Source organism: Nematolebias whitei, chromosome 23 (assembly GCF_014905685.2).
Source record: "Nematolebias whitei isolate Nwh7 chromosome 23, NemWhi1, whole genome shotgun sequence".
Lineage (NCBI taxonomy): Eukaryota > Metazoa > Chordata > Actinopteri > Cyprinodontiformes > Rivulidae > Nematolebias > Nematolebias whitei.
In genome coordinates this window covers 135,284-159,202 of record NC_056520.1, presented here as the reverse complement: position 1 = coordinate 159,202, position 23,919 = coordinate 135,284, and the positions used below count along the sequence as shown (strand labels likewise).

At 41.7% G+C, this 23,919-nt stretch overlaps 4 protein-coding genes across 6 annotated transcripts in view; 1 reads left to right on the top strand and 3 right to left on the bottom strand.

Annotated features, from left to right (window-relative positions):
• The window catches only part of arl11 (ADP-ribosylation factor-like 11), a 12,336-nt gene extending 8,637 nt beyond the window's left edge, over nt 1-3,699 (top strand). For all 3 annotated transcript variants that reach the window (XM_037696535.1, XM_037696534.1, XM_037696533.1), the window contains exon 5: nt 3,559-3,699. In XM_037696535.1, the coding sequence (XP_037552463.1) occupies nt 3,559-3,687 (129 nt within the window). In that variant the 3' untranslated portion in view covers nt 3,688-3,699. The remainder of the gene's footprint in view (nt 1-3,558) is intronic.
• Nucleotides 3,700-3,908: 209 nt separating this feature from the next.
• On the bottom strand, nt 3,909-5,891 carry ebpl (EBP like). The gene is made up of 4 exons (XM_037696532.1): nt 5,727-5,891; nt 5,557-5,626; nt 4,785-4,923; nt 3,909-4,158 (listed from the first exon to the last, which is right to left on the bottom strand). Exons 1-4 carry the CDS (start codon nt 5,889-5,891, stop codon nt 3,909-3,911), a joined length of 624 nt encoding a protein of 207 aa, XP_037552460.1.
• Nucleotides 5,892-7,363: 1,472 nt separating this feature from the next.
• LOC119428842 lies at nt 7,364-9,167 on the bottom strand. The gene is made up of 2 exons (XM_037696531.1): nt 8,697-9,167; nt 7,364-7,947 (listed from the first exon to the last, which is right to left on the bottom strand). The coding sequence occupies exons 1-2, from the start codon at nt 9,079-9,081 to the stop codon at nt 7,580-7,582; spliced, it is 753 nt and encodes a 250-aa protein (XP_037552459.1). The 5' UTR covers nt 9,082-9,167; the 3' UTR covers nt 7,364-7,579.
• Nucleotides 9,168-10,476: 1,309 nt separating this feature from the next.
• On the bottom strand, nt 10,477-22,004 carry cavin2b (caveolae associated protein 2b). Its single transcript, XM_037696530.1, has 6 exons — nt 21,669-22,004; nt 21,110-21,250; nt 20,932-21,033; nt 12,657-12,917; nt 12,445-12,582; nt 10,477-12,354 (listed from the first exon to the last, which is right to left on the bottom strand). The coding sequence occupies exons 1-6, from the start codon at nt 21,873-21,875 to the stop codon at nt 12,001-12,003; spliced, it is 1,203 nt and encodes a 400-aa protein (XP_037552458.1). The 5' UTR covers nt 21,876-22,004; the 3' UTR covers nt 10,477-12,000.
• Nucleotides 22,005-23,919: the final 1,915 nt, after the last annotated feature.

Below are 23,919 nucleotides of genomic sequence, written 5' to 3'. Positions count from 1 at the left end.
ATCTCTCTGATCTGCTACAACCGTATGTCCCACCACGCTCCCTGAGGTCAGCGGACCAGTTGCTCCTCACAGTTCCAGGAACTCGTCTTAAGCGCAGAGGTGACAGGGCCTTCTCTGTAGCAGGACCAAGACTCTGGAACGAGTTACCTCTGCTTGTCAGACAGGCCCCCTCCCTCTCGTTTTTCAAGTCCCGTTTAAAAACTCACCACTATTCAATAGCTTTCGACACAGGATGATCTGTGTTTTGATCCTGTATGCTCCACACTGGTTTGTCGTCATTATCTGCATCGTTTTTTGTCTATATTCTGATTTACCTCATTTTGTATTTTGCTTTGTGTGTTACCTGTTGTTCTGTCTGTACAGCACTTTGGTTGGCCTTGTTGCTGTTTTAAGTGCTTTATAAATAAAGTGGTATGGTATGGTAAGTCTTCAAGTCGATGAGATATCCAGCTGTGTGCGTGCCAACAGGGCAAATCGGCTCGCCTAAAGCCTGTCTTCTCTTTGAAGAAATGTTGTAAATTGAGTTGAGGGACCAACTGATCAAAACAAGTCCATAGTTATGGTTCGGAAGATGCAAGAGAAGCTCAGAAGCATTTTCACAGACAGAGCAGCAAAGCAAAGCAGGGGGGGGGACTGCAGAGTAGTAATAGCAGTATAGCATACTGTTGTATCATGCAATAGGTAAACGTGGCTACAATGACAAATTCAAAAAGTTCAAGACAAAAACAACTGGACTTTATTTATTATACTATATTTTATACTTTATTGTTTTTTTTTCCGTTTTTTTCCATGGAACTTTTTTGGGTTTACCATGTCCTGGATGATTGACAATCTTCACCAGCTTTTAAAGAGTCAATCGGCCTGCCATATTCTCCCCACCTTCATTCTGCTTGCTGCTTGGAACCATCAAAACTGCTGCACCGCCCCGGCGAAATGCAGCTGGTTTGACCATTAAAGTGCCTTTATTAAGCAAATGTTAGACTGAGACACACCTTTGCTATAATTTTGAGCAAACAATTAATTGTTTTTAAGTGTTAATCTTGTTAAATTCTTGTTAAAGTCCTCCCATGCACACTCCCGCGGCCGCCATTTGGCAGCCCATCGGTTTTTGGCACAACACCAGTCCAGATTTCCGGGTTCTCAGCGGTGACGTGTAACAAATGTGACGTGTCAGCAGTGACGCATAATAGATGCAACGTATACAGCAAAGCGACATATTTATGGATTTTTCCACTTTATTAGACAAATATGGGCTGATGTGACTTATAAGGCGGTGCAAGAAGTACGGCAGAAAATACGGTATTTAATATATGTAAAAAAAAAAAAGTCTTTAAAAAAATGTTCAGTTTATTTATAAAGCGCCAAGTCACAACAGAATCGTCTCAGGCACTGAACAGAAACTTTCATATATAAAAATAATAATTTAACATTATTTATCTGAGGAGCAGCTTTGAGTTTAACTCCATCACAGAACTCTCATCTTGATCAAGCATGAAGGCGACAGTGGAAAGAAAAACTCCCTCATGAGGAAGAAACCTTTAGCAGAACCAGGATCAGGACTAGAGGACCATCTGCTTCGACCGGCTGGGTTTGGTAGGAACAGATGAAACTAATATGTGTAAAAGTTAATTTTTTAGACATTTATTTTGTGCAGTTACAGCTGTTTATGATATGTGCCTGTGTGACAATTGGGACAAAGCTTTGACTCAAATACATTTTTGTTATTTATGGAAAGAAAAAAATTTGAGATATATATATTGTATGTCACCCTTCATCTTAAAATATCAAGATATCAATTTTGCTCCATGTCGCCCAGCCCTATATAAAACAAAATAAAAATAAGCTACATTATGAAACAGTGTAAAATGCACCATACATGCAGCTTCCAAGAGCTGTGGCCTGAAGTTCATCAGTGCTGCTGGTCAGGCCGTCAAAGTGAAGGAGAACTTCAGGACTTGACTGCCCTGGAGGACTCCTGAAGCAGCTGGTCAGAAGAACTGCAGCTTCGGTGGTTGCTGATGCAAAACCTCGGGCATGGGAGGAATTTGGAGAGGCCATGGAGAAAGAAGACTCTAAAAATAATGATTCTATTCTACTGGACTTTGCCTCAGGCGGAGGAGTTTAAGGTCGTTTTCACACCAGATAGTCTGGTAGACTCGGTTCAGTTCGGGACCAATATTCATGACCTTTTGTTACATTTGAGCTGGTGCGTTTGCATTCACACTGCACTGTGCAGTCGAGTCAACCTGTTGAACCAACCTGTTGAACCAACCTGTTGAAGCAACCTGTTGAACCAACCTGTTGAAGCAACCTGTTGAACCAACCTATTTCCCTGCTCGCCTGTGGGGGTGCTGCACCAAGAACTACTGAAAGAAACAACACAAAAACCTCTGAAGACACGTCTTCTTCTTCTTCTTCTTCTGTAAATAAAAATAAAAACGAAGTGGCATCAAGTTTTAGCAGTTTTAGGAGTTATATTTTGTCATTTTTCAAAAATGGACTTAGCATGAGCAGAAGATGAGACAGAAGACCATGGAGAATATTGTTTTCCACACAAGACAGCTGACGGCTCCATATAAGAGAAATGTGTGTTTGTCCTGTAGAGCTGGGCTCGGTCTGTTTACATTCACACTGCACTCGAACCGCGCTGGAGTTCTCTTCTACCAGACCGAGACCTAGGTTTTAGCCCGGGCCAGAGTTCACCTTTTTGTTCCGTGACAGAGTTCGATGGTGCGTTCACACCTCCCTAAACGAACCGGACTTTCTAGGAAAACGAGCTAGAGTTGGATTAAAGCGGACTAAACAGGGCTGGTGTGAATGCACCCTAAGTACCTGGGTATCTTGTTCACAAGTGAAGGATGGCGCAGGAGATTGATTGACAGATTGAAGCCTTGAGTGCCTTGCTTTAGTCTGTCATGGTGGAGAAAAAGCTGAAGGCAAAGCCCTTGATTTACTGGTCTGTCTCTGTTCCAACCTTCACCTATGGGCATGAGGTTTGGATCATGACCAAACGATTGCGATTCCGGATACAAGTGGCCAAAGTGGGCTTCCTTTGCATGGTGGCCAGACTCAGCCTTAGAGATTGGGTGAGGAGCTCCATCATCTGGGGGAAGCTCAAAGTAGAGCCGTTGCTCCTCCACATCAAAAGGAGTCAATTGAGGTGGTTCAGGCATCTTATTAGGATGCCTCACGGACATCTCCTTTTATAGGTTTTCTGGGCGTTTTCCACTGGTAGGAGGCCCTGGAGAAGTCCCAGAAAACACTAGAGGGATTGTGCGTCTTCTCTGGCCTGGGAATGTCTTGTGGTCCCCCAAGATGAGTTACAAAGTGTTGCTAGGGAGAGGGATGTCTGGGTTTCTCTCCTGGATCTGTTGTCCATGACCTAACTATAGATAAAAAGTAGAAGAAGATGAAAACAAAATTCTTGGAACTGCTTCCTCACTTTGTTAATGAGTTTAGATTTGTTGTGTTCAGGGCAGCAGGGTGCTCTGCAGCCAGATTCCTCCTGAACTTTCTGGTCTCATCTTCCTCTCCCTTTCCTTCTCTCCCTCCTCTCAGATCTCCACCCAGCTGGACCTTCCCAGTTTCTCAGACCGGCTTTGGGAGATCCAGGCCTGCAGCGCCGTGCAAGGACTGGGTCTGCAACAGGCTTTCATTTCTGTTAACAAGATGATTAGGAAGAGCTGAGGAGGAGAACCAGAGGACAGTCTGACACTGTACAATTTTATTTTCATTCATTCAACCTTTATTTAGACAGGTTAATCCCACTGAGCCTCGAGGACTCATTTACAAGAGAGACCATTTATTAAGATGAAACCAATAAAGTTTTAATTATTGATCAGTCTGATTATTGACTATTGACAAATACTAATTATACTTGTTTATCCAAAAAAATTAAATCAACGTCTCTACAGCTGCTTCTTCTTGGAGACTGTGGTGTCTGATCTGAGCACATGCAAATCTCTGAGATCGAACCATGACTGGAGCAGCAACAGGACCGGAACCAGGACCCAGAGTCCGTTAAAGAAGAGCAGGTAGATCCACAGGTAGAGCCGGTTAGACGTCTCCAGATGAGGACTCCCCTGCAGCCAATCTGGACAGAAGGTCATCCAGCCTCCGTACAGCTCGCACACGCATAGAGCGACCTGCAGGAAGTGCCTGGAGCCAGGTAAAGGTGATTACAAGTCTAACAGAGAGGTGGACAGACCGACTGAAAGGGACAGGACAATAAATAATCTCATCATTGGTGGACTCAGTTCTGCTAATCTGCTTATTGTGGAACTAATTTTTCATTGAGATAATGTATATTCATACATTTTGGAAACATTTAGTGGAGTTAGCTTCCTCTAAATTAGATTTTTCCAACTTAGTCTGCTAAACTTTCACAAGCTTGTTCCTGTCTGTTGTGGGCGTGTCTCAAAGAGACCGTTTGGCACACTGATTGGTTGACACAGCTTCACCTGGAAGGAGGTGAAGATGTGTGACACAGACTGACAGTCATCTTGGTGTTTAGCGGTTTTGTGTTAGCTTCTGCTATTTTTTTTTTTAATATCTGTTTAGCATTAGTGAAGTTAACAGTTTAATTATCAGAATATGGGTTAGCAAAGCTAATGGTTTAGTTACCTGAACACAGAATCACATTAAACAAACTTAAGACCTTTTTAATAGCAGTGCATACAATAAATTCTTATTACCTGAATTGTTTTAACAGGATTACTTGCATTACTTTTAGTATTACCTGTTGTACTTCAGCAGTGTTACCTGCTGTACTTTAGGAACATTACCTGTAGTACTTGTTGTTGAGTATTGCGTGTATCAGCAGTAGAGCAATCAGAGAGACGAGAACAACAGTGAGAATCTCCACAGAGACGATGGTTGGATCAGAAACCAACCAACGGCTGTCTGCTTTACCGTATTCCTTCCCTGCAAGTAAGAAACAGACAGGTGAGAAACAAACAAGTGAGGGAGAGACAGGGAGTTATGTTGCGTTCCAACAGTTTGAAAGTATTGCACGTGGATGTCAAGACTGAAGAATGTGGCTGGTTTCCTGTAAAAACCATTTTATTTTTGAAGCAGATGCCAGGTGAAAGTCTTGTCCAGATCTGGACAGGTAGAAACGAAAAGGAACGTGCTGAAGCAAACCACACAACCCTTCAATTCACATCTTCACAGGTGCAGCTTGTGATGCAGCATTGAACTGTTGCAGTACCACTGCTTGACCAGTGAAGATGCAGAGGGGTTGTCACACACGTGACAATGGTTGTTGTTTGCCCAATAACTGTAAACAATATACAAATCTGATGTTCCAAGAACCAGACATTTAGTGAATAATTATACACTTCGTCTCCGTTACTACTGTTGCAGTATTCCATTTCTTTGCGGCTGTGTTGATTTTAGGAACCAGGATGTTGAATTTTCAGTTTGCTGCTGGTTTTAGTTACTGGTTTGGTCCCGTCAGATGACCAGTACTTCTTTAAAACCACAATAGTACATAAATGTATCAATACTATTTAGACATACACGACAACACTACAAAATACAACGTGACAAACTCACATAACTCAGCCAGCGGACCCTTCGACGTCTCTACTGTCCCAACCAGAGACATGTAAACAAATGGACCTTCCTGCAAACAAGAACAAGTGTGTAAACAAATGGACCCTCCTCTACGCAAAAACAGATCTATTTAGTCAAAGAACAAGATGGAAAGAACAATCTCCTCCCACCAGAGTCAGGTGGACGATAACATCATAGAAGAGCCACAGCAGAATCCATCTGTCCATGGGAGAACTCCGCCCACTGTATCTGCCAGCCAGCAGGACAGCAGCCAACACCTGGAGGCTACATGCCAACAGTGACAGCACGGAGACCAAAGAGAGTGCTGAGTCCATGTGAAAGTACACGTGCTGCAATCAGACGGGTATTAGTACTGCAGTCAAACGGGTACTAGTGCTACACTCAAGACATGTTAGTACTAAAATCACACAGGCATTAGTACTGCAATCAAACAGGTACTACTGCTACAATCACACAGGTATTAGTACTGCAGTCAAACGGGTACTGGTACTACAATCATACAGGTACTGTATTAGTATTGCAGTCAGACCCGTGGTTGTCCCACAGTTGTGCAGATCCTTTACAGGGAAGTTTGCAAGAATGGAGGAAAGAAGACGGCCCGCCCCTAATCCTGATTGGACCTTGTTTTTTTGTTTTTTTTTAATCCCACTGCTGTTTTCCTATTGGTTGAAGAGAACACCCCATTCTCTGCCCCTCCCCCAGAGATTGGGGTCAAGGGTCTATGCTGGTATTCTCCATCATCCAGGACATGGCAAATAAAATCTAAAAAGGTTCAAACAAAACAACTGGACTTTATTTTGTAACTTAAGACATTTAGCTTCTCATCTGAGGAGCTTTCTCATTTCAAAGAATGGAGAGTGTGGAGTTATAAGTACAGGTGTTCTGTAAGCTAGATGTACATGCAGAATTCCTTCTCACTCCTCACTATCCACCTTATTCCGGATTTGGCGCCACTACCCATAATTCATAGCGGAAGCCGGTTGTTTACTTCCGCCCGCGATCCCGCGCTGTTGTTTACGTTTGTGGGTTAACACACTTGCTAGCAATTTAATGTTTTTGACACAAAAGTTTCCTTTACCTGAAGTAAATGGCAGCACATCAGAGGTGGATACATTGCAAGGATGTTTTAAAAAGCTGCGAAGATAAGTCGTTAACTGTGTCTCACCCATCATTTCTCACGGACTGGGTAGATGATATGAAATCATGGCCCGGAATTACCTACATCGATATTATTAATTACCTTGTTTTTTCTGAAGGCGTCGATGGCGAGGAATTGCGGAATTATAAAAGCACAGAGGCGTATAATTACCTCCACAGCAACAAAATAGATACAGTTTTGCTCAAGAAACAAGGCGACTTTATCTTTCTGAAAGCAGCTGTTGAGCCGAGCCAGAGCGTTGGTCAAGCTAAACACTTAGCATGGGTCATGCTCAGAGAAAGTGGAGTGGTAGAAACGGTCGGCTGTTCCTGTATCGCCGGATTGGGAAAATCATGCAGTCATGCGGCAGCTATTCTGTGGAAGGTATATCACTTATCTGGATATCAGAATATTTACATCACTGAATCAGAATCACTGAACTGGGCGAAAGCTGTGAGCTTCCTGTCTGCCTGTGTTTACATGTGGAAGCCAGAGCATTGTGCAGCCTGTGATCTACTGTCACAAAAAATTAAACATTAAAAAGGCTGTACAGTATTTTTATATTATTTGTTTTTAAAAAAGTACAGACTGGATGCAAGGCAACCTAACATTTACAGAAAAGGAAAAAATAAATGACAACAGCAGGGATGTAAATAACTTGTTTCATTTTATTAGGAGCAGTGATAGCTGAAGTCTGTTAAATTGTTACAGGTCCAGAATGCTGTGATCAGTGGAAAGACGGGGCTAGCATGTACAGATGAGCAGCGCAGGTGGAATGCTGGGACAGCAAAGAATCTTCAACCCAAACGTCTAAGCATGATAAACTTCAGACACCACAAGGCAGAGCAGCAGTATAACATCAACTCAAGGGCTGCAGACACGATTAGTCTTTATTTTCATAAGTGTTATAAGGACTTGATCTTGTACAGGCATTGTAAATTCATTGTTGTCATCTCCTTCCAGTGCTGACACAAGAGTGTTAAATGTTTCTAACGCTATACCAGTGTACAGCAAAGCGTCTGCGTCATTTTGTAGAAGAAAAAATGCAACTTCATCACACTGAGTGGTCTTGTCCTGGACATCTTTTCTGCCAGACGTGTTGCAGTATTGATGATGATCTTTTAGCGAAGGGTCCTCCCACTGTGTGTGGACTGAGTGCAGATGTGGCCCAGGAGGTTGTGTGGAGACGCTAGCCAGGTCTGGGATGACTGACGGTGAATCTACGGTGCACTCTGAATAACACAAAAATACAAAATCAAATCAGCGTAACACAACCTGTCAAGTGTCACTTACCTTATTACGTTTTAGGAAGGAAATTTGTAATTCCACACTCGTACACACATGATACATCTTAAATGTCAATAGTGCTGTTTTAGTGGGGCTTTAGCCCCCTTAAATTTTCCTAAGCCCCATCAAGTTATGCTATAATATCAAAATATTGTGATTAGATTTTAGTTTTTCATCCTTAAAAAAATCAGTTGGAGCTAGGTTGCATTTAAGCTTTTTCTTTAAAGAGTTTAAAAGAAGTTTTTTTTTCAGCTGTGTCTGTTTCAAATAACCTGCCTCTAATAACTCAACATATTCTTTATTAACAAAATCCCCAGACTTTTACAGCCCTGGGGGCTGAATTTTACCAGGTTGCTAAATAAAAAGCTATTCTCGGACAGTTACATGAAATCATATACATCTCTGCTAGCATGCTACTGATGTTAATTACTAACCACTTTGTCTTTAAGATTTGGATTTGGCTGCCAATCAAGTACTTTCTCTTAGTGTTAAAGTATTTTGGAATTAAATTAATAATACACTAACATCCACAATAACACTGCAACCAGCTAGCGCTGATGCTAACACCATCCACAGTATAGTAATTATAACATTACAATTATAACATTAATAATAATATAATTCAGTAAAAGATAAGAGCTAAGCATGATTAAAATGTGAAGCGGGGACAAATCACATTTTCAATTCCACTCACCGGGAACAGATTGGGCCGTTTTGTCGATGTTGCTGGAAGCTGTCTGGCTCACAGTGGTCCGGATGAGCTGCCTTCTTTTCTTTGGTGGGGCCCGGTCATAGCCCAGATAGAGCTCCGGGTCGGGGTGAAGCTCTGTGGGCTTTTTATCAATAAAATGAAAGGAGCAAACATAAACTCTCTTCGGGGGGTATTTGAGTTTTAAAGCTGCCAGCCACGCTCGTTTTCGATCCTCCTTCCTCGGCATGGAGTGCAGTTCGTAACGCGCTGGGCACACACAGGCCTTTCGAAGTTGTTGATGTGCAAAACAATACGTTTCTAGCTCGTCTTTCAGTTTTCTGGAGCTGTTGTGACAGCCAACAACAGCACAAGTTGAACCCGAACTCATATTAGAATTGTTTAAGCCTCCTGCTACAGCACAAATTACTAGAATTTGTCATTAGCAAAAGTGCCTCTCGCTTTAGCTCACCGGAAGTATAAAACCGGGAAGGGGCGGTACCTGTCTGTCATGGCAGCCCACATACGCTCTTGCAGAATAAGGTGGATAGGGGTTCATTATGGTCTTTGTTAGTGTGACTCACAGATGGGTCACTCTGGTCACATGAATGAAGGTCTTGATTGGGGTGAAACTGACTGGGTATCAGGCCTAAAGCTGCATTACAGGATTTTGACAGTTGAAATCTGAGACCTCCTCCTCTATTTAAAGAAGGTTTCTCTCTTTTTGCATAGATGGCCTCCTTCACTACCCCTCTCAAGCAATTTGTCCTCTCGGTCAAGGGTCAAATGGAGAGGAATCTCACAGTCCTGGAGAAAAGGAAGTCCAGAAGTTTTCAGTTGTAGGGTTAATGAAGCTGATCTCAGCAGTGGTTTCTGTAGGACTTTAATCAGCCCCCTGCATGTCCCACTACAGCATTTCAGTCAGGTTGAGGTTCTGGACTTTTGATGCCTGCAGTACTTTGATTCTTTATTTTTATTTTATTTTTACCTATTCTGTTGTAGATTGGCTGCTGTGTTTGAGATCATTGTCCTGTTGGATCCAGTTTGGTCCAAGCTTCAGCTGTTGGACGGATGGACTCGCATTAACCTCCAGGACCCTTTGGTCTACAGAGTCCACTCAGTGACTGCAAGGAGCCCAAACAATTAGCCCTCCACCACCGTGCTCACAGCTTATGTGTTGGAGCTGTGAATTCTGGACAAACTTCTATTCTTTGGGTTATTGTGGCCAGAGGACATTGTCTTGTGGCTTATTCAGATGAAGATTTACAAACCTAGATTGTGCTGCCATTTTGTTTTTAGAGGGATGAAATGACAAAGACAACAGTTAAACTGGACAGTGTTTCAGCACTCAGTCTGGAATGCCAGCAGGTCTGCCAGCCTTCCTGTGGGCAAGAGTTAGTCTCTCCTTATGAGGCCTTAGCGCAGAGGTGTTTGTTGGGGGTCTCCTCCAGGGTCAACTCGGTGCGATGAGGGTTCTGTCCTAGTCAAAAGGTTTAAATCCTCTTTTAAAATGAGGTTGTGCTAGTTGGACTGGTGTTGCTGCTTTTGTAATTATTGATAATTCTCAGCCACATGCACCAGGGGTCAGAGTTGAGCTGTGAGAACTTCAGGGTATTTGAGCATACTGCATCCCAAACATTAAGGGTTTAAAGTTTTTTTTAACTGGAAACATTCATTTAAAATTTGTAACACTTTAAAAAATCTAGTCAAATCAGAAGAAAAGTGTCTCAGTTAAAACAAAACAAAACCTGAAAATCAGAAACACAGAACAAGAACATGTTGTCACAAGTTTTATTGCTTATACGGGGATCAACAGGATACAACTGTGGAAAAAATCTTTGGCAGCAAAGTTTCAATCAAGAAACTGATTTAAACATATATCAATCTGTTCTGCTGATCAGTTTGATCTGTTACTAAATGGCAAACAGGCAGGTCAACAGACAAGATGTTAGTCTTGAGACTACAAGACTCATGGACTGATGAATGAATTTAAATCTGTAAGATTGTTTCATAGCAATCAAGACTAAACAAGTGACCAGAACACAAGTCCTGGGAAAAGTGAAGCCACTGAAGAGGTGCAGAACGGGTTCTGACTCAGGAGAACATTGTTACACTGTTCCAGAAAAATCTACGGAAAATTTGGGAGTGTGTCTAAAATATTAGGATGCTAGTAAAAGATACCATAGGTAGAACATGAGGGGAATACTCGGAGAACTAAGATGTGCATTAGAGAACATTAGGTATGAAAGGGGACTGCTTGAGGATTTCTGTAACTGTGGGGCATTAGAAGAACATCCAGAGAATGTTTAAGAAACTGCAGTGGAATGTTGGATCTCATGGAATCCATCACAAAAACTACTAACCTATTCTATGGATGGTAACAGAACCCTTTGAAATGTTAGAACTTCTGGGGAAACTTGTATGAATGAAATGGCATCAAGGGACACACAAGAACTTAGAGAATGTTGGACCTACATACATCAACAGAGGATGAAATCAAACTTTGTCAAGTTGTTTAACATTCAGGATAATTTATGTGAAAATTTTGACGTTGAATGGAAATTTGGGAAAAACATTCAAATCTAACAAAAAATTAGATAAACCTTAGTGGAACAGCTGAATGTACTGTACAGAACCTTCTTGCAACCTAAAAATGAACTAGTCTCTTCATCTCTGAGATGTTTAAGATCTCAAGACAACCTCATGTGAGATGGCACAAAAGTTATAGTCTGCTGAAGGGAACATTTGGTTTTCAGGCGTTCATGTGGCTCTGTGTCACTTGGGAGGTTCCTGTACTTGTGGCCAGTCAGCTGTGAGTGCTGTTCCAAAACACGTGGATTCAGGTTTCAGATCAGAGACATGAACAAGATGATTTTCCAAACATTAACCTTATATTTTGTCATAAAAACAGGATACAGGGTGTTAGTTTCTTAAACAGTTTTGTTCTGGACAATCTCTAGAGGAACAAGTTACATTATTGGCTCAATGAGGAAAACATTGGAGGAACATGCAGAGAACTCATAGGAGGACATTGAGGAACATTGAGAGAAACTATCAACACACAGCAGGAACCCTGAAGAAAACATTGACAGAACATTGGAGGAACGTTGAAGGAAACACTGATGGAAACCCTTGAGTAAATGCACAAAGAACCTCTAAGGAACATTAAAATAACATTTAGCACAACGGAGTAAACCTGTAGGAGCTTTTTTTCTGATTCTGGTCCACACTCAGTGGAATGGTTAATCAAAATGCTGATTGGCTCCTTTTTAAAAGGTCAAGACGTTGCTTGGTCGGATTTCTTAAGGGTTTAGGATTCATCGTGTTTCTCCTCTGCTCCTCTCTCCTCCTGAGGGAGTGTGGAGGACAGAGCATACTCCTCATTGACCTCCTCAGAGACCACCGACATATCTGCCTCTACTACTACTGAACCCTCAATAACAGCTTCCTTTGTCTCATCTTTCATTTCCTCCAACTTCTCCTCCTCCTCCTCCTTTACCACATCTTGCTGCTCAGCTGGGACCAGCTCAGCATGAACATCAGTGAAAGGGACCTCCTGCTCGATGCTGCCAGGTGGGGAGACCTGGATGTCAGCCTCAGTAGTGGGTGAGTCCTCGGTCTTAGCAGAGGCCTCTGGAGGCTGAGAGTCTGAGCTGCTGCGAGGCTGAAAACATAAGCAGAACATTTAACCCAGAAGATCATCAGCAGTCTCATCCAACATCAGAACCTGATTTCTGAGCAGACACTTCTGTACCTTCCTTATGCCAAACTTCAGGCTGGCTGTTTTCTGCTTGATCTTCTCTCGTTGTTCTGCAGAAACCAACTTTGTTCCAATCTTGGTCATCTTTTTCTCAATGTTCTGCTTGGAGAACGCCTTCTTCAGACTATCAACCTGCAAAGAGACACAGTTATACCTTAGTGACCAGATGAACACCTGGACAACTGCTCACCTGTTGATGCTTTTACCCTCTTCATGCTGGATCTCTTCAGTTTCTCAGCTTTGGACTGTTCCAGATTTTCTAGATCTTGAGACCACATGTCCTCTTCCTCCAAGTCAGCTTCCAGGCCGACGTCTTCATCAGAAGACAGGTCAATGGTCTTGAAGGTGGCTTCTTGTTTACTGTCACTGACACCTGGTGCAGGCGGCTCATCTTCCTCCAAATTGTCATCCCGAGGGAACGGAGGAGGAGTCTTCACAAAAACAGTGGTGGGAATCTCATTTTCCTCCTGTTGCAGAAAGAAGAAGAAAAAGAATAGGAGAACCTCAAGAAGTTTATAGAACCATAAAACATTATCTGAAGTCAAACAAAATTAGACTCAAAAAGTTCATTAGAAAACTGTCTGAAATTCTTCCATTTTTAATTTTTATCCACAACTAAGTGATTTAATTTTAATTCAATGCTCTTTGTGTATTTTTAATTCATTCACGCAACCTTTATTTCTACAGGTTAATCCCATTGAGCCACGAGGACTCATTTACAAGAGAGACCTGATTTCAACAAAAAGTGATGACAACAGTGAACAACAACGACAACAGAAGACAATCATATAATAAAGCATACAAATTGAGAAGAATAAACGAAATAAAATGATATTATAAAACAAAACAAAAACGGCTACAATGTAAACCGGCATAGAAAACTAAAAACAGGAACATCTGCAGGAACTTATCAGATGTTTGAAGCCACTTAGAGAGGTCAAAGGTCGAGAGCTTCAGATGTTTTCACAAGATATTCCAGGAAACAGGAGCGGAGTAGGAGAAGGTCCTTTTGCCTAGTTCAGTCCTCACTGAGGGAACACTGCAGGTAATGATGTCCTGAGAGCGCACGCTGTAGCTGCACTCACACAGAGACATGTAGGAGGAGATGTATGAAGGCAGCAGACCAAGAAGTGATTTAAAGATGAAAATGTACCAGTGGGAGAGTCTGTGTGAAGTTAATGGTGACCAGTTAACCAGTGCATACTGGGTGCAGTGGTGGGTACGGTAGTTACAGCCAGTTATGAATCTTAGTGCACCATAATAGACAGCATCCAACATCTGCAGCATCCAACATCTGCAGGGTTCTTGTAGGAGCGTTCATGTAAATAATGTCACCAAAATCAATGGAGGAAAGGAAAGTCACAGATACAAGGCGTTTCCTAACATTCAGAGTTAGACAGGATCTGTTTCTGAAAAAGAAACCCAGTTTAACTTTCAGTTTCTTTACCAAGTTTTCCACATGGAGCTTAAAAGACAGATGCGAGTCAACCAAGATACCCAAATATTTATAGGAATCAAACTCAATTGGGACACCATTTGAGGGTAAAATGGAAGGAAGAACTGATGGTACCGATTTCCTGTTTGAAAACGGCATCCCTTTTGGTTTTGTCAGCATTTAAGACAAGTTTGAGACGGAACAAATCTGACTGGATGATGTCAAAAGGAGATTGCAAACGTTGGAAAACCTTATCAACTGTTTTAGCTCGACAATAAACAACTGTGTCATCAGCATAGAAATGTAAGGTGCATCAGGGATGCTCTGACGTACATTACCTATGTAGATTGTAAAGAGGGGTGGATCCTAAAACTGAGCCTTGTGGTACACCATTGTTGACTGTTAAATAACTGGAGGAAGTACCATTATGTTGAACACATTGCCTCCGGTCTGTGAGATAGAGAACCAACCAATGGTGTGATCCGAGAAACCGATTTCTGAGAGTTTATGACACAAGATGTTCTGATCCACAGTGTCAAAATCTTTAGACAGGTCTAAGAAAAGTGCAGCACAATAATCCTTAGCATCCAGTGCTTCAACAACGTCATTAAGAACCTTCAGTGAAGCAGTGGTTGTGCTGTGTTGTTTCCTGAAACCAGATTGATGGAGAGGCAAGGTGTTAAGTGAGTCCAGATACTTTTTGATTTGAGAGTTTATCAGTTTTTCTAGAACCTTGGATAAAATGCAGAGTTTCGAGATTGGTCGATAGTTGTTCAGTGAGGGGGGGTCTCCTCCCTTAAGCAAAGGAAGAACAAAGGCTGTTTTTCCAAGCGTTTGGAACGGAGTTTTTGGCTTATAGTAATCGTTTATCTGCTTCTGTGCCTTCCAGTGGGGTCCCACAAGGCTCCATTCTTGGACCCCTTCTGTTTTCATTGTATCTGCTCCCCTTGGGGTCTGTCTTGAAGAAACATGGTATTTTGTTTCATTGTTATGGTGACAATTCTCAGATTTATCTGCCCTTAAAACCTAACAGTTCCTGGTCCATTCACCCTCTGCTAAAATATCTTGATGACATAAAGACTTGGATGGCTACAAACTTTTTAAGTTTTAATGATCAGAAAACTGAGGTCATGGTGTTTAACCCTAGCTCTGCCACTAACACTGTAAACCTGTACTCCCTTCAGCCATATCTAAAACAGTCTGTTACCAATCTCGGGGTAGTTTTAAAATCTGATTTTAAGTTTAATAAACAGATCAACACTGTTCTGACAAAAATATTCTTCCAGTTAAGGCAGATAGCTAAGCTTAAGTCTATGCCGACCAGATCCGACCTTGAAAAATTAGTCCATGCATTTGTTACAACCCAGCTGGACTACTGTAACTCGCTTTATGTTGGGGTCAGTCAATCTTCTCTCTCACGTGTCCAGCTTGTCCAAAATGTTGCAGCTCGACTACTAACAGGAACTCGCAGGTTTGAGCGCATTACTCCAGTTCTGTCCTCCCTTCACTGGCTTCCTGTGCGTGTCAGAGTTGATTTTAAGATTTTCCTGCTGACGTTTAAGTGCATTAACGGCCTTGCATCCTCATACCTCTCCGACCTTCTTCATCCTTATGCTCCTTCTCAGGCTTTGAGATCATCAGACCAGCTGTTTTAGGTGGCACCAAAAACCATGCTGAAGCTCAGAGGAGATCGAGCGCTTTCAGTCATGGGCCCTGGAATAATCTGCCCATCAACATTCGACAGGCCACCTCAGTCTCTGCTTTTAAATCTCTCCTGAACACACATCTGTACTCAGTGACTTTTAACACATGGTAAACCGATTTAGATTTAGTTTCTTTTTGATTCTGATTGTGTTTATGCTTTTTATTTTATTCTGTGACATTTGACACAAGGTGATCTGATTTACTGTTTCATTTTTTTCTTTCTGATAGTGACATTTACATTTCTTATGGCAAAGTACACAAGTGAGTTGTAGTTATGACTTAAGTAAAATAATGAAGACTATGGAAACAGACGGAGATAAATAAAAAAAAGGTTCACATTCCACAGCCTGTATGACTTTACACATTACACTCTTCTGTCTCTATTTGATTTTTGTTAGTGAAAGCAGACATCTATTGAAAAAAAACAGAGAGTGAAATTATAACAAGTGTGGAATTATATGGAACTATAAATCAACAATAGATTGGGTCAATGAATCTTGTTAATAAAACTATCTAAAATCAATCCAACATTTTTCAGTCAGGCCATCTGGATGGTTTCTTTTTTTTTTTGTTGAAACGTTTCACCTTCCATCCAGAAGGTTTCATCAGTCAAGGAAATGAAACTTTGCTTCATACTCTGGTTCACACCAATAAAGTAACATTCGAATTTGAGCTGAGATAAAATAATTTTGGAGACTAGGGAGGCCCCATCCACCTTTCTCATTTGATAACTGTAGTGTTTTGGAACGAATACGAGGTTTCTTTCCTTTCCATATAAATCTGGATATTGTTTGGTCCCAATCTATAAAATGGTGATTTGGGATGGATATTGGTAGTTTGGAAAAAGTAAAGAAATCTAGGTATCACGTTCATCTTTATGATTTCTATTCTTGCTGTTAAGCTTAAGAGATGGATAAGGTTCCATGTTTCAAGGTCTTATTTTTTTACATTTTAATAAAGGTAATTATAATTTTTATCCATAATTTTAGTTACATCTTTATGAAGTATTATTCCTAAATATTTAAGTGTTCCATTTTAGAGGATAGTTCTTTTTAAAATCCTTGGGTGGGTGCCAGTAGGAGAAAGCTTCTGTTTTTTCAATATTTAATTTGTTGCCAGATATTGAGCCTATTGTTTCTAGACTGTGCATCAGTTCTGGTACTGAGCTTTCTGGGTCCAACAGAAATAAAATGATGTTGTCTGCATAACATGCAATTTTGTGTTCCTTTCTATTTATTGTGAAACCTTTGATTGTTTTTGGTTGTCATTTATGTTGGGTCAATGGTTCCAAACACAAGGCACAAAGTGTGTGTGTGTGTGGGGGGGGGGGGGGACCAAGCACCTCCCCGTCTTACTCCTCTCTCATGTGTAAGTCTGTTAAATAGCCGTTTATCCTTATTTTAAATGTTGGATTATTATAAATCTCTTTGACGTTATTTATTATTACGTCACTTATTTGAAATTTCTTTAGCACTTTGAATAGGTAGAACCAATTGACCGAGTCAGAAGCCCTTTTCGCATCTACACTGATAACCATTGCATTAGTGCGGTTGTCTCTGCTTGTTGTTTCCTAAGTTTCCACCAGTTTAGAAAAATTTGCACCACTGTCACAATATCTTTGTTTTGTGAAAAGCATATTTTTCATTGTTTCTTGGGTAGTCATGTCCATCCATCCATCCATCATCTTTACCCGCTTCTTCCATTTTGGGTCACGGGGGTCGCTGGTGCCCATGTCCAGCAATCACTGTGCGAGGGGCGGGGTACACCCTGGACGGGTTGCAAGTCCATCACAGGGACACATAGAGACAAACGAGACAAACAACCATTCACTCTCTCACTCACACCTAGGGACAATTTAGAGTTACCAATCAGCCTAACATGCATGTTTTTGGTCTGTGGGAGGAAACTGGAGTACCCGGAGAAAACCCACGCATGCACGGAGAGAACATGCAAACTCCACCCAGAAAGGCCCCTGGACCGGGGTTTGAACCAGGGACCTGCTCGCTGAGAGGCAGAAGCTCTACCAGTTGCACCACCGTGCTGCCCTGGGTAGTCAAGTCATTAATTTCATTTCTTGTCTTTCTAATCTCTTGTAATATTTGTGTAATATTATTCTGGGCATGTCTATTTTCGAGTCATTTTAATCCTTCCTGTAACTCTTGTAATTTGTTTCTGTCTTTGTCTTTTTGTTAACTGATGCTATGATATAATTTTGTCCCGTAGTACTGCCTTGGGTGCATCCCAAAGGATAGGTGGAGTGATTTCGCCATTATCATTCTCTTTAATATATCTTGAGATTTCTTCTGACAGTTTCTGTTTAATTTGTATATCATTAAGGAGGCTAACATTACGTCTCCATTGTGTATTTCTTTGTTTTTCATCCATATCCATTGTCAAATATATTGAAGCATGGTCACTTAGATCAATTGGTATTATCTCAGCTTCGATGACTTTGGGTCTATCCTTATTAAAGATGAAAAAAAAAATCCAGTCTTGTAAATATCAGATGTGGGTTGGAGAAGTGGGTATATTGCTTAGCCTTTGGGTATATTTCTCTTTAAATATATATTAGTCCTATGTTCTGTAATAGATTGTTGAACTTGTTACTAATAGTTTTATTCTTACCTTTCTGACTTGAGGTGGCTGAAGATGTATATTGAAGTGCCCCCCACAGATAAGTGTTCCTTCTCATTTATTTACAATCAAATCCATTATATTAGTAAAAAATATGACATCGCTTCCAGGTGGAGTATATACGTTGAGGAATGTATATGTGTCTCCATTTATATTTCCTTTGATTAGTATGTATCGGCCGTCTTTATCTTTGAGTTCAAAACTCGGTTAAAAAATCACTTTACTTGATATCAATATTGCCACACCTCTTTTATGTCTTTCTTTGTATGATGAATAATATGATTTAGTATATCCATGTTTGGTTCGTTTTCGATGTTCTATATAATTTATATGAGTTTCTTGTAGGTAAATGATATCCACCTTTTCTCTCTCCATCTTTGTCAATATCTTTGTTCGTTTAATTGGGTTTAATATGCCGTTAACATTGAAAGATGCCTCTTTTAACCTTTCAGATAACATTTACTTGAACTGTGAAATTAACTGTTTTGCTACCAAACTCTCTGGTTGAACTTAAATTGTCACAAGAACTTTGAGAAAAAAAATGTAAAACATATCTGATAATGACATCTGGGGTTCCAATGGAGAGGTGGAAAGCCCTTTACCTGACCTGGGTTGGGGTCAAAACTTGGAGAGAAGTCCTTTTCAGATGGTAATAGGGGAAGGGCCCTCTGTGGCAACCTAGAATAAGTGTCCATACCTTTTGACAGTCCTGATCCTCCAAGAAATTGCTGTACTGTGAGGAAACCGAGAGGTCATTAGGTTATTGTTATTTTCTCTGTCTACTAAAGGCCTGCAGTCTGGAAATGGTGGTAGCTTGTCCAGTAAGTTGTTCCTGTTGAATAGTCTCTTTTCTCCCTGCGATGCGCCATGGCTCTGCATCCAGTAGCTTCATCAGGTCTTCTCGTGGTGGCATCACCCGTACCGTGTAGCCTCGGTCATGCATATCTTTTGTTGCTTCATGTGCAGTTTGGAATAGGTGTGCTTCATCCTTATAAAAGATAGGAAGCTATGTATGGGGTCTGGAATTGGAGCCTCTTCTCCCTTAGCACCCATTTTGCTTCAGTGTATTCTTTGAGGCAGTTTAGAATTGCGGTAGGGCAGTCGTGGTCGAAGTATATCCTTTGGGTGTTTATGTAATTTCTTTCTTCTGCCATGCCTTTCTCAGTATTTCCTCTTTTGTTCAGTACTGAAGGAACTGGACTACAATCGATCTGGGTTTTGCTGCTCCCATTGGTTTCAGTGCAAGGGCTCTGTGTGCTCTTTCTATGCTGAGTTTGTGAGAATCAGGAATTTCCAGTTTTCCTCTGAGGATTTTTTTCAACATATTCATTCACTGATTTGTCTTGTTCTTCATTCTCCAGTACATTGAAAATCCGCATATTCTTCCTCCTTGTCCTTGCTTTTTGGTCGACCAGTTTCTTTGTTTTGAATCTGTGCTTTTAGTATGTTTCTCACAATTAGCTCGATCGTGTCTAGCTTAGCTTCCGCTGCCACGCTATGGTTTTCGTCTTCTTCAATTCTTTGTTTTGTTTTGTTAATAAATTCTCTAATGACATCTAGATGTTGCTTATTCTCATGTCTGAACTCTTGTATTTCTTGAAGAATTATTTCTAGGTTAACCTTGGGTTTTTCGTTACCTTTTGGTCTTCCTGGCCCTTCTCTTGTGTTGGCATGGCTGTCTCTGAGCTGCGGTTCGTGAACTCCGTCAGTCGTGTCTGGAATATACTTCTTGCTTCTCTCTCGCGTTTCCATCTTGTCCCGCGTTTGTTGTCTTGTTATAAGATCTATGCGTGGCTTCAGTATCCGGCGGGGAAGGTTTAATGATCTTTTTGGAGAAGCACTTGTCCTATGCTGCCATCTCATCTATTTAAAAAATGTATTCTGAAAAGGATAAGAAGGCCGCGCTGTATAGCAGCAGCTACGTGCACTCCGCCCATCTTTTGGACGACTCTACGGACATATTCTCGTTGTATCTCGGTGCAGTGATAATAAAGCTGATTCTGATCTTGGTCGTAACCAGAACTATTGTTTCTAATTATGTTTTGTGTTTTATATTTTTATTCCATGTGCTGTAATTATATCTTGTTACTTTTCATTTAATGCTGTGATCTTTTTGTTAGGCACTTTGGTAACAGTTTCTATTTTAAATGTCCTTTATAAATAAATCTGACTTGACTTGAGGAAGTCACTGATCGACTGGTTGGTCGATTGATTGGCTGATCAATTGATTATAACCTGTGTGGCGTTAGGTTGGAAGCTAACATTCCTGCAGGGGTGTAGGTATTAAATTCATGTTTGACCAGCTGATGGTGCAGGGAGTAAACAGACAGAGCTGACGGAGGACCCCACCCTAACTGACACATGGACTGAGGAATGCTGGGTATTTGGGGAGGATGGGAACGTTTAATGCTGATGAGAATAGACAGAAACAAGAAAGTGGTCCTCACACAAACTCAGCTGTAATTTTGTAGTACATGTCCTACACTCTGGATCCTGTGACAGTCACTTGGTTACTATGGCAACCAAACCTCAGGATTACTCACTTTCCATATATTCCCAGGTCACTTTCAGAAGGATCAAACAACCGAATAAAAGAACCTACTGAAGATCAGAAAAAGGCGAAGCAGGTCACCTGACCACATCTCTGTAGGAGGGCAGACATTTCCCAGCATGCCATGCAGGTGTACTGGCCTACCTCTGTCACTCACCTGGAAGATGAGCACTTTGAAGTTGTTTCTGCTGATCAGGTGGGCATGGTTGGCCTCCAGCTTCTTCACCTGAGCACCCTGGCGCTCCATTCTTTCACGAACCTGAAACGTGACCACCACAGGTCTTTAGGACGGTGGGTTTACTGACTGCTGTGACAGGTGCGATGTGTTCACTGACCTCCTTCATGGTGACAGACAGCTTGCGGCTCTTGTCCAGCAGCTTGCTGACGGTGTTGGAGGTGTGAGTGTGACTCTTAGCCAGTTTGGTCATATCTGCCTGGATACCTTTGACCACGCCCTCCATCTCCACCTGGTGCAGCTGAAACCAGCGAATTACTGATCAATAACCAATTAGACACTGGATCCTGACCAGTCCAAGACCAGTCCAATCAGCAGCAGAAAGTTTCAAATCTGAATATTTTCATATGAACATGATTTTAAATTGTAGGCTATTGATTAGCAATAACCTGATGTACTAGGTTATTATTGATGATGGTTGACAGAACCACAACCCGTTCTGACAGGTTCTGATGGGTTGACGGAATCACAACCGCTCTGACAGGTTCTGGATCACAGTCAGAACCTGTCAGGGTCCAATGATGACCTGTGCATTCTCTGAAAGCTGATCAACATGTGGATCTCCTCCAGCTGCTGTGGTCACAGCTGGGCGAACACATTAAACCTAACAAAAACCTACACCAGATGTTCTCCAGGTGGGACCATGGAGACCACCTCACCTCCATCTTGTGCTGGTTCTCCTGCACGGCGTCCAGCATGTTGACCAGTTTATCGAGCAGAGTCAGGACGGTGATGGCGTTGACCGGACCCTGACTGAACTTCTCCAGGTCGAAGACCGCAGAGGAGGGCGAGGCCTGCTCCTCCTGGTTCTGGTTCTCATGGGGGACCATCAGGTCCTGGCTCTGGTGGGGTTCAGTAGTCACCATATCGACGTCAAAGAAAAAAAGTCTCAAAACTTCTCAAAAGTGCAGCAACAAAAGCCTCCAGGTCTGTGCCTCGCCTTCCTTTGAGTGTGTGTGTGTGTGTGTGTGAGTGTGAGAGAGGGAAAACTTTCCAACAACTTCCCGTCCACACCTTTAACTCCTTCACTGCTGAAAAGTGACGGAAGGAAGATTTACTGTCGAAAACAACTTTACTGACATTCACATGAAACACATGAAACACATGAAACACATGAAACACACACAGCTGTTTGAAAATCAAAAACATCAGTTTAAAAAAGGTTAAGCACTTAATGTAAAAAGGTTTAAAAATAAAGTATAGAATTAAAAAGTTAAACATCTACTAACACAAAGTAAGAATAAATCCACATGAATCAAATGAAGAGCAGAGAACCTGAAGTGCAACAAAATGAAAGGGTTAACTTCCTGCTCCTGCAGCCTGTTTACCACTCCGTGGGGGCGTGGCCTGTTACCACGGCAACACGATTTTCAGATGAAGTCATCTGGGAGGAAGCCTGTTCCGCTTCCTGTGTTTGTGTTCGGGTGGAAAGACCCGGTTCTACCGGACCTTTAAAGGTTCTGTTCATGGTTCTGTCTGGAGCCAGGCTCAAAAGACGCCTTTAGATTTTCAGTGAAGTTCAGGAAAAGAAGAAAATTACACATTTTATAAAACAACATTCACACTAACAAAACAGCGCATTATGACGAATTATTAGAGTTTATTATTATTATTATTATTATTATTACAGTTACATTAATCTAACAGAAATGGGACGGTATTGAATACAAAGTCAAAGTTTATTTATCATTCGCACCTCATGTGGTACATGTGGTGGAACGAGATTATGTACACGGGGTCCCAGTTACATCCAACAATAAAATGTAAAAGAAAAACAGTAATAACATCTAAGATATGAACTAAGAAAAACATTAAACTAAAAATACACTAATAGTATAAAAACAACACGTCGAACAACAGCAGCACGAACATGAGTCTGTGTGAGGAGATGAGGACGAATGAACACATCAGCATGAAATAATCAGCAGCATGAGATCAGCAGCATTGATAGTCAGCAGCACATATCAAGAATCAAAGTGGCATTATGGTGATTTTTTTCACAGTGATTCTTCTAGTTAGAGATTCATGAGTCTAACAGCCTCAGGGTAGAAGCTGTTCCTCAGTCTAGTGGTTCTACACTTAATGCTCCTTAACCTCCTTCCTGAGGGGAGGGGGACAAAAAGTGTGTGTGCTGGGTGAGTGTGGTCCTTCATGATGCAGGTGGCCCTCTTCCTGCATCTGGAGGTGTAGATGTCTGTGATGGTGGGGAGACTGACTCCAACATCTTCTGTGCAGCCTTCACCACTCTCTGCAAAGCTTTTCTTTCTGCAGCTGTGCAGCCTCCATGCCACACGTTGATGCTCGAGCACAGGATGCTCTCCACTGCACACCTGTAGAAGGAGGTGAGGACTGAGCTTCCAGACCAGCTCGCCTCAGCCGCCTGAGGAAGTAGAGTCTCTGATGAGCTTTCTTCATCAGGCTGGTGGTGTTGTTGCTCCAGCTGAGGTTGTTGTTCAGGTGCACACCCAAGTACTTGTAGCTGGAGACCACTTCCACTGCAGATCTCCAGGTGCTGAATGGTGCCCTTATTGAGTTAGTTGATTTGGGTATCTTAGTTAATTCACATCTCTCTTTTAAGCTCCACGCAGAAAACCTAGTAAAGAAACTAAAAGTTAAACTGGGTTTCTTTTTCAGCAACAGATCCTGTCTAACCCTGAATGTTAGGAAACACCTTGTAACTGTGACTTTCCTTCCATCCATTGATTGCGGTGACATTATTTACATGAACGCTCGTACCCATTTTAGCCTCACTTCACTGGTTGCCCATACATTTTAGGATCAGTTTTAAGATTCTTTTATTTTGACCCGAGCAGCGAAGTGCTGCGAAGGCCTATTGTAATCGCTCTGTTCAGGCCCGAGCTGCAATTTTTTCCGCCAAATAAATTGGCATTTTGGGGGCTTTAACATATC

Excerpts from the sequence above, each read along its gene's own strand:
- ebpl (XM_037696532.1), bottom strand. The coding sequence starts at position 5,891 with ATGGACTCAGCACTCTCTTTGGTCTCCGTGCTGTCACTGTTGGCATGT. Across the intron at positions 5,627-5,726 it reads TTATCGTCCACCTGACTCTG|GAAGGTCCATTTGTTTACAT; the intron begins GTGGGAGGAGAT and ends TCTTGTTTGCAG. Across the intron at positions 4,924-5,556 it reads GGGTCCGCTGGCTGAGTTAT|GGAAGGAATACGGTAAAGCA; the intron begins GTGAGTTTGTCA and ends TCTTACTTGCAG.
- LOC119428842 (XM_037696531.1), bottom strand. The coding sequence starts at position 9,081 with ATGAGTTCGGGTTCAACTTGTGCTGTTGTTGGCTGTCACAACAGCTCC. Across the intron at positions 7,948-8,696 it reads AACGGCCCAATCTGTTCCCG|AGTGCACCGTAGATTCACCG; the intron begins GTGAGTGGAATT and ends TGTGTTATTCAG.
- cavin2b (XM_037696530.1), bottom strand. The coding sequence starts at position 21,875 with ATGGTGACTACTGAACCCCACCAGAGCCAGGACCTGATGGTCCCCCAT. Across the intron at positions 21,251-21,668 it reads AGAACCAGCACAAGATGGAG|CTGCACCAGGTGGAGATGGA; the intron begins GTGAGGTGGTCT and ends CGCTGGTTTCAG. Across the intron at positions 21,034-21,109 it reads TGTCTGTCACCATGAAGGAG|GTTCGTGAAAGAATGGAGCG; the intron begins GTCAGTGAACAC and ends GTCACGTTTCAG.